Below are 17,269 nucleotides of genomic sequence, written 5' to 3'. Positions count from 1 at the left end.
TATTCCATGTATGTTTCGCCACATGTTTCTAGAAAAACATTGAAACATCTGACTGAATAAATCCTGTTTGCAAAGTCTTCCACTTTGGTAAAAGTTAAGACGCACAAGCCACCACAGATGTTTATTTGCTAGATGGTTGTCAGTTACTTTTAATGTACATCAGGGAGTCAGGCTATTGTTCTAGTTTGATTCATGTTGCTGTTCCTAAGACAGTTACCAGCCAAGTGTTGACTAACCCAATTTTTATTGCATTTGGCGCTTGGCGAGTGTTAATTTTGGACCCTGTTGCCATGTACCATCCCACAGCACAGAGATACAGAAATTTTCTATGCCTGTCTCTTCTCGCCTCAAAATAAGTACTTGAAATTCCCAGATCTGCTCTAGAAAAGTCACGGGCATCTAGCGCTGCTCCCCGAGCAGGTAGAATCTGACACACCTGTCAGCACCAGGTGTGCCTTCTCCCCGTAGCCAATCGGATGCAGTGTCCCCATAACGTGTCACCATCTGTCATCGACGTTCAGCTCAGCCGACCATGATGGGAGCATGACGCGATCTGCATATTACAGGTCTTTTTTAAGAAGCGTAGTTCCCTTCAATGCTCTCACCGCCAGCTCCCTACTCTTTTTGCCTTGTCGCTGTCAGTTCTGTCATTGCTCTGCACACACAATAGGTTTGATGCCTGCCTATATGCACGCCACGGGTGTCTTGGTGATGGTTTTATCTTGTGGAAGTGCTGAGGGCTCTGGGTTAAGATTGTAGGATCATTAACTCCGTGACTGAGAGGAACCAAACCGCAGGAATCCATATCACCAGCCTCTTGTTGCCTAGATACAGCGCTGCACTGTCTACAGGGTTATTTTAAGCCTTTTAAGGACATACGTGTGAGAGTGTATGTAGCCCGTATGTGAACCCAGCCGCGTCGTCAGCTTCCTATGCGTATAAATCAGTCCCTCCAACGTGTGCCGTTTTCAGTGTTGGTGTAGTACTCCACCGGCGTCACACCACCCCAGATGAGTGAGAATGAGGCTAAGGAGAGACGTCTTCCCCCGCTGGCCCTGTTCTCTGTGTGCATCGCAAGCCATTTGTTCAGCCTGCTGGGAGTGTGAGCTCCTTAATGTCAAATCACCCTGCAGTCTTAAAGTGGTCCAGCTGTACTCACACTGAGTCAAGCAGGAAGCAACACTGGCTCAGATGCACAGGGGTCAAAGGGCAAGTGCTCAAAACAGAGGCGGACAGAAGCAGAGGAGGGAATCAATATTCCTTGTTTCTGCTGTCAATATGTGCTTTCTTTCCTTCGGAATCCAACTATTTTTGACTTGTTTTTCAAACTACGCTGTAAGTATGAATTGATGTCTAGATGGACTGCTTCAAGAACTTTCTGTGACTGTTTACTTAACGTCATGTTCGTGCTTGTCCCTTAAATTACAGCTCAAACTAGGTATCAAATGCACAATATAAAAGGATAGTTCACTCAAAAATTCAGTCAGAGTTATATTAAAAAATGTACTGGCTCTTCTGAGCTTTGTAATGGCAGTGAACGATGGTTGAGGTATTGAAGCAAAATAAAGTGCCTTCAATCATTTTAAGAAGTGCTCCACACAGCTCTGAGGGGTTAATAAAGAGCATTTAATAAAGCAAAAAGAGCGACTGAATTAATTCACCAAAAGTTTTTGAAAACTGCTGAGAATAAGAATTAGTTCAGGGTCAAGCCAGTGGTTGCCACAACAACTGCAATAAACCGAAGGAATTCCTAGAAATTACTTGTTTTAAGCACCAGAAAAAAAATGAAAAGAGTATCGGTGTCTGGCACTTTATGCATTGCTTTCTACAAAAAAGCTCTCTGACCCTTTTGTCAATGTAGTTAACCTATGGTCAATTCGTGTCATCTACATACTCATTAAACAGACAGTCATTGTAACACTGCACACTATGGCTGACATTATGGAGCCATATGTTTCTTTTAAACCATTTTCATAGGTTTTTTGTTATTTGATGGGAAAAATACACAGATTTGACGGAGAAATGTAAAACTGTTTTGTGTGAGTGAGAGGCTAAAATTTAAATTATTATTCACTGATAATATTTCCCTCTTGTGGGTGTTATTTGCTGCTGTCCAATCACTGAGACCATGAACTCAAGAATAAATCTGTGAATAAATCGTTTAAACCGGTTTTGTGAACTGGATTAATTGATTCATTGAAAACTAATTGAAAAAATTAACTGATTCATCTGAATAAAATTTTTTAGGACAGAATACGTCTCGCAAAAACAATTCAAATAAATTTTATGATATTTTTAAGGTACCTTTGCATCATTTTTAAAGCTTGGGTGTAGCTCAATTGATAGGAGGTCTTCTGGATTTGGAATAATGTAAAGATAACTAAGCAATGATTGAATTTTTATTTTAAGGTATTGTTTTCCTGACATGAAAGTTTAAAAGAACAAATGTTGTATTCTTCTATTTTAAAATTTCTCTTTGTTTAGGTATACAGTAGTTAAAATAAGTTTGTAGATGATGCAAAGTTGAATAAGAAATTAGTGCTTTAAGTGTGTAAGTGTGTATTCTCTGTAGTTTTAAGTGTGTAGACCCTATAGTGCACAGAAACAGACACAATTCTGGCACAGCTACCGCTGCCTGTGATTTATTTTGTGGTCCATCCCACCCCATAAATGAAATATTTATTCCTGTTATCTCTGCTGTGGGATCCATTGGTTCCATAAATTATGAAGTGCGCATCCTTGTTGTTGCTCTCCTTTTAATTACAGCTCATGCAACAGCTGTGTGGCATTGCATTAAACAAAGACTGTAAAATTCGAGTGCACGCTTTTTTTTTTACTTTGGGTGCTGTTCAAAACATAAAACAAACCTGAGTAAGTCCATTAAACGTTTCATAAACAATTTCCCATATAAATGCTCACAGGGGAGATGCTGTATTTATGTCTTTTTGTAGAGCCTGGCAGAATTTACAGGAGGCTATAGTCTTTCATAGGCAGTTTTGGAGCTGGCTTTTTTTTTGTTTTAAATTACAGGATAAACTTGGGCTTGTTCCGTGAAGTACTCACACAGCAAAAAGCATAGATGGCTGTGAAAGCATGCAGTTGAGTGTTTGGAGAGGTTTTGATGAGTTTGGGGAGCTGGCCATGGTGCTGAAGTACTGAGAACACAAGAAGCTAACTGCTCTCAGCAGCAGCATAATAAGAGCAATCATGTACGCTTGTACTTTCGACTGTCATCACGTCATGGGATCATAAGATCCTTGAGAACTAAGCAGTTCTTATGTGAGAGATGAGGCTGGTGTTATGTCTGCTCCAAAATGTTGGTAGTTTTTTTATTGTATTTTTTTTTGCGTGCGGAAATATAGTCACATTTATATTTTAGGTCTCTCCAGACAAGCACAGTTTTTAGAGGTCCTTGAAATTAATAGACAATATTATAGACAATATGGCAGGAACATTTTAAGGGTGTTGGATGTTGCAGACAGCAAGGAAAGTTAAACTTAAGGGTTTGAAACAGACTGTGTTTGGTTGTGTTGAAATATTGTTGGCTTTTATGATAGCGCATTTTTCTGTTGGTGTCTAGGGAGAAAGCTGATTGGTCCCTCGGTGTTGCACGCATGCATCCACCTTCCGTGAATCCAATGCCAAGATCAATGTCTTCACTAATCGAACCCCATTTCCTGTCTGTGAACAGCGTGGCTCTCACTCTCCACTGTCTGTATCGTCCTGGCAGGTTTTACTGAATTCACAGCCAATAAAGTGGCATTCAGATGGTCAGAGGTGCCTGGAGATAACGGAGCGTCGATACTATAGTCCTCTAAGCTCCTGAGCTGCTTCAGAATGACTTAACAGATTAACTTAACTCATTTATTTACAAGTTAACTAACTAATATTTCAAATTAAAAGCAGTTTACACTTGCTTGTCTAGTACAAAAAGTTCTACTAAGTCTCAAAAATGCATAATTGTCATAATTGTCATGCAACTGATTCAGCTTTTAGGAGTTTTGCTAACCTTATTTTGGTCATTTGTATTCTAGGACTGTCAGTTCTGCAGAAGGTTCTGGACACAGCAGCGGAGCATAACTGGCTGGTGACCTCCGTGAATGTTGAGACAATGACAGAAGCCTCCTTCCTTAAAGTGTTCCAGGACCTGGACAAAAAGAAGGAGGGCCAGATCATCATCGACTGTGAGCTGGAGAGACTCACTTCCATCCTGAAGAAGGTAATTGGCTCTCACCAGTCTTATTATAGTCGTACATGCTGTCAGGTGCTCCAAATTAATGAGGAATCAATTTTTGGAACCAAATTAAGAATGTTCTTTGCTTTAAATGTACCAAGACCACTTCGACATTAAAACAAACAGCTAGTCATAGCTATACAAACAGTCATTCTTAATGCTGCTATGAATATATTTCAGTAATCAGTCTCAGATGAGACAACTTAAAATGTAATTTAGATATGGATTGTAAGATGAAGCTTGTGGCCACTCAAATCAGATGGAGTGGCCTATACAGCAGGCCCCAAGATGCTCTCTCTCTCTCTCTCTCTCAAAATACGCCAAGGACAGAGCAGATAAATAACACTGGGATGACATTTGGGCTTGGCAGCAGTGCCATAGTGGCGCGTCACTTTCTCTGTCACCTCTCTCCGCTGCCTAGAGGAGGAGGAAGCGTCCCGTTACTGTAATTAATGAGAGCGTGCCTTTTCTTCCTTTTTCTCTTTTCCTTTATTTCATGACTCAAACACAAGACCCTCGACAGGCCGTGTTGTGTTATTGATAGCACAGGGCCCACAGTTAAGGCTGTTGCATCATTTGGTGGCAATTTGCACAGCACGCCTAGACAAATTTTTCCTCTATGAAAGCAATCATCCATCACCATGCGTCCACCAATCATACCGTAAAACAACATTGGTGTAATTTTCTCCCACTTTAATTCACATTTCACTGACACCAGGGGCCAAGGGGTTTAATTGAGGAAAAACTCTGTGCGTGTTTTTCGTTACTTTCTAAGCATGTGTGGAGGTATGTTTTAAAGACTCCTCAAAGTAGTGTGATAAACAGAAATGTCCTTTTTTAAAATATTAATTAAATATATAAAATGCATTCATTTCGTACTAAGTTTAGTTAAAATCCGATAACATATTTACTGAAATATCCCCGTAGACTTAATAATCTAAAAATTATAACTGTGTTTAAAGAAATACTTGTGCACAATGCACACTTTTTAATATTGAGCCTAAAATGTCTTTTAATGTCTCCAATTTAGCAGATTGTTAGTATACCAGTTTAGTATACCAAAAGTACAAATGCAGAATATTTAGTTGTATTTGTAGTATACTTACATTAACAATGTATTTTAAAAAACATTAAATATAAATATTGAGATTAAGTGAGAGATTAAGTTCATCATTATTTTTGGTTCTCTTTCCAGAATATACAAGTTTTTTTGTCAGCTTTTTGGAAAATGTTTTCATACAGACTGGCTCAAGGCTCTTACAGACATGGACAAAACACAATAAAAGCCACAAAACAAATTCGATTTCATTCCTGTGTTCTGCATCAAAAGAATAGGACCCCAAAATGTTTTTGTTTCTTTTGGAAACATAAAAGGAAATATTTTCAAAAAGATTTGTAAAAAATCTTTTTTACAGAAGAAAGGTTATACAGGTTTGTAACAGCATGACACCAAGATTTCATTTTTGGGTGAACTTTAATGTTGATCCCAGTATTGAAACACACAAGAAGACCAGACAGGGTCCTTGTCAGTATCGTTCCCAGCCCTGGGCCGGCCTGCCGGATGAAATCTTACTGGGGTCACCATTAATAACTAATGCTGCTGTCTGTCATGGCCACAAGCTATCGCTGTCAGCTTTCTCAACTTCAGTTTACAGAGTAGAGTGTGAGAGAGCGAATAGCTACTTACGTACATTTTGGTCACAGAAGTGTCCTTTTATTAGCGCTAAGAACTGGGTTCCTCCTGTACATCTCTAGCACAAGCAGAGGATCCTCTTTAATTAAACAGCATAACAGTTTGATGGTGTCAAGGTCTTTGGTACCCACCGACACGGCACACTACGCACTTGTGTACATCCACACAGGTTCAAGCTGTGACCCTCGGTCAGTGTAGTGTACCAAACAGAACTGAGAGCGCTGCTAATGCGTTCCTCCTCCGTCAGCGTATGACTCATTGTTTTTCACCACTGTTCTACTCTCCGTGCCTGCAGAGGTTTTGTTATCTCTATAGCCGCACAAAAGAAAACCTGCATCATAAATCTTCATTCCTCTCCTCTTTGTAACATCTTCATTTTATAACGCACTAAACTCAATGTAAAGATGAATCCGAGGGATGTCATGTTAGGGCGATCGGTGGGTGTATGCTTATAGAAAATGTGCCATTGTTGTTATGATTATTTAAATGTTACATGTTTATGCACTTGGCAGATGCTTTTATCTAAACTGACTTGCATTCATTCATTGACGCCATTTAATTGCATTGAAACCATTACTTTAGTGTAGAATGTTTGAAGTAGGAAAACTTATATAGGCTTATATAAACTTGTGTAGTGAAAAAATTAACGTGTTTTACAATACACGTTGTGCATCTTTTCAAAAAAATCATGATGTTAGTGATTTGAATATCTTAATATCTTCATACCTTTTAATAACATTAAGCAGATTACCGCTCGACAATGATAATGTTCACATTTTGTGACAATTATCATATTATATTATATTACATTATTTAATATTAATTATATTATATTTAATATATATTTTACCAGTAGTAAGGGGGAAAAAAAATCATGCACACTGACGCATATTAATACACATATCGTGAAAGACAAATACTTTATTTTGAATTATGGGCAATAATATAGCAAATATTACATTACAGTGTGATTTATATGACTTATTTGCATAAGGATTTATAAAGCTGTCTACACCACAATTAGTACTAACTGCTGTAATTTTTCACCTTCATTTTCTGGTCTCTTTCAGATCATCGAGTTAGGGAAGAACGTGAAGAGCTACCACTACATCCTAGCAAACCTGGTAAGCTAAAAACACGTGAGCACTCGTTTCAGCAACAGAGATCTCATGACTAATGCTCAGCATGAGGCTCTCAAATGTCACTGCTACTTTTGATATTACAGGTGATTTGCATATTTTCACTACTGACCAATCGCAAGAAGCTGCTCGCTATGACTAACAGATGAGATGTTATATAAACGTTGCCTGGAGAACTGCTTTGTGAATATGAAAAACTACAAGTGATTTTTGCCGTCCTTGTCTGTAGGTGCGTTCAACGTGTGAGAATGGAGAGCTAAAGTGATTTAAACCGAAATGATGATAATCGCAGCATTAATATGCTGTGGTGTGCTCCTGGATGGCACACTGCTGAGGATTTTAAATTAAACTGGTCTGGCCGGTTTGTTAGATGTAATTGTAAATGATAAATGATAAAGGTTGCAAAGCAATAAAGAAAGATTTGCAACTGCCTGCTATTTCCATAATGGCCAGATTTTAAGTAGTGAGCAAATTACTCCCGTTGTCCTATTTACACTGCGTTTGCATGTGTGGATGTGAAAGTGTGAATGAGTGTGTGTGTGTGTGTGTGTGTGTGTGTGTGTGTGTGTGCGCGTGTGTGTGTGTACATGGACGTTTGTATCTGAGTGGATGCCCGTGTAAGCTTTCCCTCTGTGTCCAAGCCTTTTGGGTGAAGGCTAGTTTCTATAGTAACATCACCAACTCACTGCACCACATTTACAGGGACACAGAGCGGAAAAAGATACAACTCCATCCACTCAGTCAAGAGATATGGACACCTGCTACAGGTACAGTACATCACAGAGGAGTGACTAAGATGGGGAACTAATCATTTTAAAATAAAATAAAACCTTTATTTCAACAACCCAGATATTAATTCTTCAAATCCCAAAGATTAACCTTTTACTCTTAGCCTATTTTCAGAGGATGCACGGCTCCTGTTTGGTTTTAAAATCATTTTGTTTTCCAAATATACACTTTTTTATGATGTTCCCTGTATTAACATCTCCTTGATGACACTGCCATCTTTAGTACCTTGGCAAAATATTTTTGTGTGTGATTGTGTAGGCTGTATTGAACGTGATGCAATTAAACTGCGACTAATCAAACAACACACCTTTCCCTTTAGTCTCTGTGGGCTGCATGCAAAACAAATATTTTTGTGTATCGCGCTGAGATGTGATTGACGAAAAATTACTGTGAAGGTGTGGTGTGCAAAAAAACCTTTTCATTAAAGCTTTTTTCTTCAAACGCAAATGTAGTGTGACCAGCGTGGCCCGATTTACAGATAACTCTTATAATCCATTAAAAAAAAGTTTGCAATAATTATAAAACCGTATAGTTGCCGAGAGAGTATCATCATATGTAATATATGTAACTGACATTATAAATGAAGTGAAATTGGAATCTGTGGAACCTGAATCATGTCAAAACGAGAGCTTGTCAATAATAATTCAATTTGAATGTGAACGTTTTTATTGATGCCCTGTTCTATGAGAGACCCTGGTGACAATTTCCTCACGACCTTAAACCTGATCTCATATATTTTGAGAGAAAGATAGATTTCACTTTTCACTTTAAATGCTAAACAAGATATCAGATTTTAAAAAACGAGGGGTCTTTTTTTGGTTTTGCTTTGTTTTGCTTTGCTTTGCTTTTTTTTCAGTTTCCATTTCCATTCGATGTAACCCTGTTTGTCACACTGCATGTTGAGAAGACACATCCCTCAAATCTTACATTCTGCATGGAGAATCTTCCTAAGTCTTGTGTCTGACTGTTGTGATTCGAGAACTTGTTTTCAGAATGCAAGGATCCAAAATCTCCTTAAATCATTGACATGGTTTACAGTGAGTTTGTGTAGGATCAGATGGGCAGAAGCCCTCACTGTAGTTCTAGAGTGGGAGGACCGCCTACGCCTGAAATCGAGAATAATCAGCCTAAGCCGAGAGAACAAGGCTGGCAAATACTGACAAAATCCGTCAAAAACCTGCAATCAATTCCATCAGCCCCATACAACTGACGGACATCATCAGTGATGCCCTGTTCCAAGAAGCAGGATGTCACTGTTGCTAAGAGAGCAGCAGATAGTCGACATGAGAGGGAATGCCAAAAGACGTGCCGCCGACCAAAAAAACGAGAAAGACACGGCCAATCATGAGAGAGCTGTGGCAGTGCTTCAGAAGGCAGCTCACTGTTGTAATTGGAGACATCTGAATTGACTCCTGGCCCCGTTTCTCATCCATCTCTAGATTGGTTATAGACTCCTAGTGTCCCCTGGTGTGTTTAACCAGGCAGACGGGTCACATGCTGCACTGTTTACCATGTTACCTTATCTGTGCTCTCCAACGACTCAAATCCCAATTCAATTGCTTAGGCTATTGCTTAGGCAAACATCACTATTACTTACTAACTCCTGCTAAATCCAGGGAACATTATAGAAACAACTTAGCAATTATCCAGAATACCATATAGCAGCCCTCTGGAATGTATTAGAACAGCGTAATAATTATATCAATAACTTCCTCACCTATAGAGCGGTGTTATTTAATAATATTTATGTTCATATGTTCACTAAGTCATATGTTGAATTAGTTCTTCTGGTGCTCATTAAGGTTGTATTTATTTGAAACAAGTACCAAAAACCAGTATTATTGTATAATATTATAGCAATTTAAAATATTGAGTTCCTTTTTTAATATGCTTTAAATTTATTAAGCAATTTATTTCTGCGATGCACTGAATTTGTATCTTTATTATATATCTTCAGTGTCACATGATCTTTCAGAAATCATTCTAATATGATGATTTATTATGTTGTTTAATATTTCTTATCTTTCTTTTTTTTGGATACTTAAATGAATAAAAAGTTGACCCCAGACTTTTGAATAGTAGTATATATTGTAACATGATTTCTGAGGGGTGATGTGACACTAAAGAATGGAGTAATGATGATGAAAACTCAGCTTTGCTTCACATTACTAAATTAAAATGTATGTTAAAATTGTATTATAATATTTCTTATAATTATAGTTTGCCATAATATATCACAAGATCAATTTTTTCCTTCATATTTGATCAAATAAATGTGTGTGTGTGTGTGTGTGTGTATATATATATATATATATATATATATATATATATATATATATATATATATATATATGCAGTTTTTATAAATTTTTTTAGTACAGCTTTAAAGTAAATTGGTAATGTTTGATAACAGAAATCTTAATATTTCTTTTTATAATTATATCTTATTTCAGCTTTATTTCAGTTACTTGGAATGTATAACATGTGAAAAAAAACTAACCATTTATGCTTCTGATATGAGAGTTTTTGACAGTTTCTGAAGTGTCTCTACAAGCGTTTTGTTTTTTGCAATCAGTCAAAGCTTCTTTCTTCCAACTGCTTGACTTTGTTTTCTCCTTTAATTTAGTATAAAAACTCTTTTGTTTGGTGAATGAGCTCTTGATTGCCACCAAAGACAAGGCAGTCGTCTTGACTGAGGGAAGAATGTGTCATGTTTCAGACTTGAGAGCTTGTGATGACATGCGTCCCAGTTGTGCGCTCAGTAACAGCCCCGCATAATATGTGCAGTGATGCAGGCAGCCTGCGTATCTCTGATTGCCTCGTACACTCTCACCGTATGGAGTGATGAGGCTGTGAAACCAGGTTGTGTGACGCTTTAGCCCTGAGGCCAGTCGCATGATAGCGTTTCCCTCCAAGAATTGATTTGAAGTTACAGGAGACTTTTAGCTTTCCCTGTGGAATGGCAGGTTACAATAGGGAGACTATTATAAAGCGGTCAGGGGATTCCACTGAGATAGGGGAGGGCTGCAGCTGGATGCTGAGGGGTGAAAAATCCAGAGAATAATTGTGTAGAAAAATATAGATTTGGAAGTTAGGAAAAGTAGTAAAAAGTAGTAAAAGTTAAAAAAAAAATGTAATTTAATTTAAAATAAAAATTTTAATTTAATTTAATTTAATTTAAATTAAAGGAACAAATTAAAGGAAAAAAATATGAAAACATTCACTACTATCACAAAACACTTGTTTTAGTTTTTTGAAATTTCATTTAATGCAGAATGTTTAAAGTTATTTTAATATATTTTACAATTTTATGTATTCCTATGATTAATTATGATTAAGCATCCATTACTCGAGTCTTCACTCTCACATTATCCTTCAGAAAATTTGCTTCTCATTTTCATTTTGAAATCTGTTGTGCTACTTAATATTTTTATGGAAACATTTTTTATTATTTTTGTGAATATAAAGTTCAAAGGATCAAAATGTAGATCATGTGTATTAATAGAATATTAGCCATATAATAGTAGTAAATAAGCACACGTTAATGTTTTATTCTACAAGGCCTTATTCTACATCTCTAATCCCCAATACCTAAATTTAACAACTATTTGACTAACCATTAATCTGCAGCAAATAATGAAGTAGTAGTTAATAGTGAAAAAGTGACTCCTATTCTGAAGTGTTACAGAATTTTTTCTAACGCTGTGAAAGCCTTTGCTATCAGTTTAGATCAATTTAATGCATCCTTGCTGAATAAAAATATTCATTTTAATAGAATAATACTAAAAAGCTTGCATATATGTTTAAATGGCAGTTCATAGTTGCCTTTATATTTTATTTTAAGGGTATCATTATATTTTGAGGTGCTTGGCACCACGGTATTTAGGTTGATGGCCCCTCTCCCTCTCTACTTAAATTAGCGGGCAACCAATATAGGTCATCTTTGGCATATAGGACTTATTTGCGATACCATTTCATTTTTGCCTGTCAGTGAGGATGTCAGAACATGATATGATTGATTGCCCAGTCTCCACTGTCAAATGTGACAAATGTCTCAAGATTTATATCTCACAGCGAGACATAAAAAACACTGATGCTGCACGATCTGCCACGTGTTCTGTACAATCATAGGCTTCTGACAAGCAACAAAAGGACAAAAACTCCCCTGAGTTTGAGTGTGTGTGTGAGAGGGTGTTTGAGGTAAGACACAAGCGTGAGGTCATGTTAGCAGCACAGTGAATCTTGTCCGTTGCCCTACGGAGCAGATGTTCCCAGGGAACACAAGGACACGTTACTGCTCCCGGGGGACAAAGCATGTTAAGGCATAAAAGATCAAAGATCATCACACTTAGAGCCTGACAAGGACTATTACACTCAAAAAAACACACACACCAACATAGTTTGAGCTGAACACGACATTAGTATCCACACATTTGTATTAAGCTGATACAATTAAATAAATAGTTGAAGAAACGTTCCCTGTGTTAAAGCATGTTAGAATCAGTGCAGTATGATCTCAGGTATGGAGAGAGTGTGTGGGCTCCTCTGGGGCAGCTTACCTCAGCTGATTGGATTGTGGGAAAAGTCCTTGAATTACTAAATAGTGCCTGTGGGATCAAAGGCAGACCTCCGGCAAACTCTCAATATGTGTCACAGTTTTTTTGTTTTTTTTTTTACTCCAAATTCCTATTCACAGCTCCTGCATTTTCCGGTACCACATCGGATAACAACCAAGCTTTCTAGGATAACCCGCCTCAGTGGATGAGAGGGATTAGCCTTTTTCATTAAGTGATTGACCCAACCATTCTTTCCATTATAGTTTTAAACCCTGCATTACATTTGACGGCACTCCACAGGCCCGGCCTCCTGCTCTCTCGCCGCACCTGAGCATTAATGCGAAAATGACTCCCTCCGCTGCCAATTCAACCTCCATTTCCTGTCGAGGTCTAACATTGGATTTTTTTTTTAACAATTGCAAGGGGCTTGTCATTGTATTTTTATCCCAAATTGGTCTCCCTTTTCAGTTTAGTCAGTGGCTTGTCTTTAATGATTGACGTTTGGATGAAATTGGTTTTCTTCTCATTTTCTTGAACTTCAGCTTTTTGCTGTAACTTACATCACAGCATGATATGCGTATTCTTTGTGCTCCTTTAGGGATTTCTGGACATCGACCTGACAGAGTTTAAGAAGGGTGAGGCGAATGTAACGGGCTTTCAGCTGGTGAACTACGCAGACCCTAATGTCAGTAGGATAGTGCAGCAGTGGATGGACTTTGACAATAAAGACGCCAAAGTTCCCAAGCGAGGACTGAAGGTGAGCCGCTCAGCTGACTACATTTAAATCATCCACAGTGTGAAAGCTGGTATAAAATATAAAAACATAATTAACATTTTAAAGATATAAACATAATTCTCATATGCATGTTTGTCACGTTCTTTGTGCAGTACACTGGAGCTCTCACATATGATGGAGTCAAAGTCATGTCCACAGCCTTCCAGAATCTCAGAAGACAGAGGATAGATATATCTCGCCGTGGAAATGCTGGAGAATGTCTGGCAAACCCACCAGCACCTTGGGGCCAAGGCATCGATATTCAAAGAGCACTTCAGCAGGTATCTCACGCTGTAGGCTCTGCACGCAGACATAGTTCCCAACGAACATAAACTGTCCTATCTGTAAGACTGACACTGGCTCTAATCTATTCTGAGTGTACAAAATGAAACCCCAATAAGCAAATTACATCTTTATCTCATAAAGTTCATATTCATTCACCAAAGAGACCATCAGAATCAAATGTGACACTAGAGATAATAAACAAACCCAGCTGGTGATAAACATTTCTGCTGGTCATAACAGCACATGACAAGTTATATTTACAAAGAGATACGTGAGGGAAAGAGCACCTGGTTATGTCGTGTTACTCTTAGGCAGATGTGCGTTTCTTTGCCTTGGCCGGCCATTTAGGTGCCAAGGGTAGAATTTGGCAAGCGAGGTGGATCTGAATTTGTTACAGTTTGTTTGAGAAACTGTACACAAATTGGTATTTTCTTCCAGCTGTGGCATGTGTTCGTCCGCTTCATTTAATTACAAGTCCGAGAAAGTCTAAGCAATGTAGTAAAGTCAGTGTGCAGCATTCTTCTCGCAAGAAGTAGACTCTGTCTCACAGTTGCCTGTGGCTGTGTCTGATGAGAGTCTGATGTGTGCTGGACTGAGGCAATTTGGTCCATCTGCTGAGAGGCCGTGGAGATTGATGTTCAACTCGGTCAATTAACTCCATCATGCGGCCTGGGAGACATTCAGTACTGTACACACAGAAGAGGCGCTGGGAGAGATGTACACCCCTCAGAGGAGGAGTAAAGAAAGAAAGAAAGAAAGAAAGAAAGAAAGAAAGAAAGAAAGAAAGAAAGAAAGAAAGAAAATACTAAGATATCCTCTATGTGTTTTTCACTCAGGTTCGGATTGAAGGCCTTACGGGACACATTCAGTTTAACGAGAAAGGACGAAGGACAAACTACACTGTCAGTGTGATGGAGCTCAGGCCGACAGGACCGAAAAAAGTAAGTACTTCAATATCAGGATAAGGATTAGGAAGCCTCTTGATATGACAGACTGCTTCACACTTCTTGCTTCACTTACAGTTTAAACGAAACATTCACTTTGTAGGCTCCAGTATGGTCACTGTTTCATCAATCCAGTCTACGTCTTCTGGGATGACTAAATGAGTACTGTATTTCATGTAGTGTGTCCTGTGGGATGTGATGCTCAAGTTACTGTCCCTGATTTGATCTTTTCTCAGGTGGGTTACTGGAATGAGGATGAGAAATTTGTGAGCACGGCGGCCTACATGCCAGGCAGCAATGACACTTACGGACTTCAGAATCGCACGTATATTGTTACCACTATTCTGGTATGTCTTCTTTAAATGTAAAGGCATGAATAACATTTCAAAAGATCACTGCCTGAACACAACTGTTTTAGGCAGTGATAATAATTAATAATAAAATGATTAATAATAAATGTTTCTTGTGCATTAAATCAACTTATTATTTGATATCTGAAGGATCATGTGACACTGAAGGCTGCAGTAATGCCTGCTAAAAATCCAGCTTTGCATCATAGAAATAAGTCTCATTTTAAAATGTTTAAATAAAAAAACATTTTAAAATTATAATAATATTTTGCAATAATGCTATTTTAACAGCATTTTTTGTTGTTTTTTTTGTCAAATACATGCAGCGCTAGTGAGCATAAAATCTTATAAACCCCAAAATTAAGTTATAGTGTGTATTCAAAAATATTGCAAAAGTTATTGTGTGTTCCAGATATCCCTACACCTTTATTTTTTTCAGGAAATAAATGACATCCCTGTATGTACGTGAGATTTTATTACACAGACAGAGAACCGAGACTCTCCTAAAATGTGTAACTTGGCTATAGTTTTCTTTGCAAAATATCATTATTCCCTGACACTGGTCGAATGGCAGTAAAAGAATTCAGACTCAGTCCACCATCTCACAAGCCTTCTTCACCATTTTTCCTTTCTTGGAATGGCTGATGCATCACCTTTCTTGTTTTTATCCCTCAGTATGAAGACGGTAATGCTGTGCTGTGCAGATAAAAGCATGAAGGCTCTTCTGTGCTCTGTCTGTAAATGAGACATTATTGCTCCTCCAGCCACAGTGTTTTCATCTTATGCTTAAAGGGGAACCTTGGATTGAATTGCCAGCAGTGGACAAAAGATTAATTTTTCCCTTTCTTTATCCTCGTTCGGCAGAGATCTTTGGGCTTAGCTTCCGTTTTAGCGATTCTTTCGCAAGTTAGGCTTCAGAGGGCATTTATTAACCTTTCATATGTGGACTGTCCGTCTCTTTCCCAGCCAGAGAAAGGGCAGAGGGAGAGGATCGGCCTCCTGATGGAAGGACGTGGGGGGAATCGGTGATAGGACAAAAAAGCAGTAATGGATCATCTGTGTGGGTTAGGGGCTAAGCGCTCACAAGGGAGTGGGATGGATTGCAGGAAACAGTCTGAGCTATGCTGTTTGTCCTACAGAGACTGTTTATCAGAGAGGCTGGGAATAGTCACATCACCACGGGTGCTCTAAAGAATGATCTTTTCTCTGAAAGACAGCGTATAGGCCATCTCAAGAGTCTGCATTAGCAGGAAATGCACTGCCACTGTGTTTCAAAGATGCATTGCAGCACAGCTGGGTTTAAAGTTTTGTTATACTGAAGCGTTTGCAGACATGACACTGTAATCAAGGGTTTCGCTCTTTGAGGTTTGTTTCTGGAAAAAAAAAACAGTGTATCTCTTTGGGGTTTTTTGCTTTTAGTTTCAAGGCTATGCTGCACAGTAAAGGCTTCGTTTCTTTTCTTTATGTCAGCCTTCTCTATTTTTCTTTATGCTCTCATGTTATTTGTTCATTGTGAGCTCCTTAGAAAAGTCCTGTTACTGAGTGAGCTGTCAGCTGGGCCTCAGGTGCCGTTTGTGCTGTAATCTCCTCAGGATGTCCAATCTTTCTGAAATATCACAATTGAACTGCTAACTCTTATTACAGACTTTCCACAAATAGAATCACCCTACACTTTCTACACAGTTGATTGCCAGGTCTGTCCCTTGTGCTCAAGAATAAGGCATCTGAAAATAAACCTGTCAAGTTCACCATGTTTTAAGAAACAAACCACTACTTCTTATCTGCTTCATCAACTCTTTTCTTATCCTTGCTCTCAGTGTCATAAAACATAGTTTCCATAATGCTTACAGTGTTTTTTACAGGATTAGACTAGATCTAAATTGTTATAATTAGTAAAGCTGTCTTCATAACCTATTGTATCGCATCTGGTGTAAATGTCAGACATCATATGTGTGTATATATATATATATATATATATATATATATATATATATATATATATATATATATATATATATATATATATATATATATAGTATGTATTTTTAGTATGTTATAATCTATTAAAATCAGTATAATAAATAAATATAATTTTAATAATAAAAGTAATAATGTAATATTATTTTTTGTTTTATTATTTTTAAATTAATAGAAAATAGAAAAACAACAATTTGCACTGAAAGTAAAGTAGGATACACAGTTAATTAAATATTTTTAGAATCATCAAAAGTTTTAGTCCCTGTATATGTCTGTCTGCCTGACCAGGAATCGCCGTATGTCATGCTGAAAAAGAACCACGAGCAGTTTACAGGAAATGATAAGTATGAAGGTTACTGTGTGGAACTGGCAGCTGAGATAGCCAAACACGTGGGATACCACTACATACTCAAGATAGTGGCTGATGGGAAATATGGAGCCAGAGATCCTGAGACCATGATGTGGAATGGGATGGTGGGAGAGCTTGTCTATGGTGTAAGTTCTACATCTTATTTTCTCATTGGCCA

General features: G+C 38.0%; 1 protein-coding gene across 4 annotated transcripts in view; it reads left to right on the top strand.

Moving 5' to 3' along the window:
• Positions 1-17,269, top strand: part of gria1a (glutamate receptor, ionotropic, AMPA 1a) — a 64,164-nt gene that overhangs the window by 17,058 nt on the left and 29,837 nt on the right. For all 4 annotated transcript variants that reach the window (XR_006252513.1, XR_006252514.1, XM_043257140.1 and 1 more), the window contains exons 4-10: positions 4,035-4,219; positions 6,998-7,051; positions 13,010-13,168; positions 13,300-13,467; positions 14,308-14,412; positions 14,652-14,762; positions 17,031-17,237. Coding sequence is in view for 2 of the 4 variants with exons in the window: in XM_043257140.1 (XP_043113075.1) it covers positions 4,035-4,219; positions 6,998-7,051; positions 13,010-13,168; positions 13,300-13,467; positions 14,308-14,412; positions 14,652-14,762; positions 17,031-17,237 (989 nt within the window). In the remaining 2 variants the exon portion in view is untranslated. The remainder of the gene's footprint in view (positions 1-4,034; positions 4,220-6,997; positions 7,052-13,009; positions 13,169-13,299; positions 13,468-14,307; positions 14,413-14,651; positions 14,763-17,030; positions 17,238-17,269) is intronic.

The sequence above is a fragment of the Puntigrus tetrazona genome, chromosome 14 (genome assembly GCF_018831695.1).
Source record: "Puntigrus tetrazona isolate hp1 chromosome 14, ASM1883169v1, whole genome shotgun sequence".
NCBI classification, from domain to species: Eukaryota; Metazoa; Chordata; class Actinopteri; order Cypriniformes; family Cyprinidae; genus Puntigrus; species Puntigrus tetrazona.
Note: the sequence above shows the minus strand (reverse complement) of the source record. Positions and strands in the feature narration are given on the sequence as shown.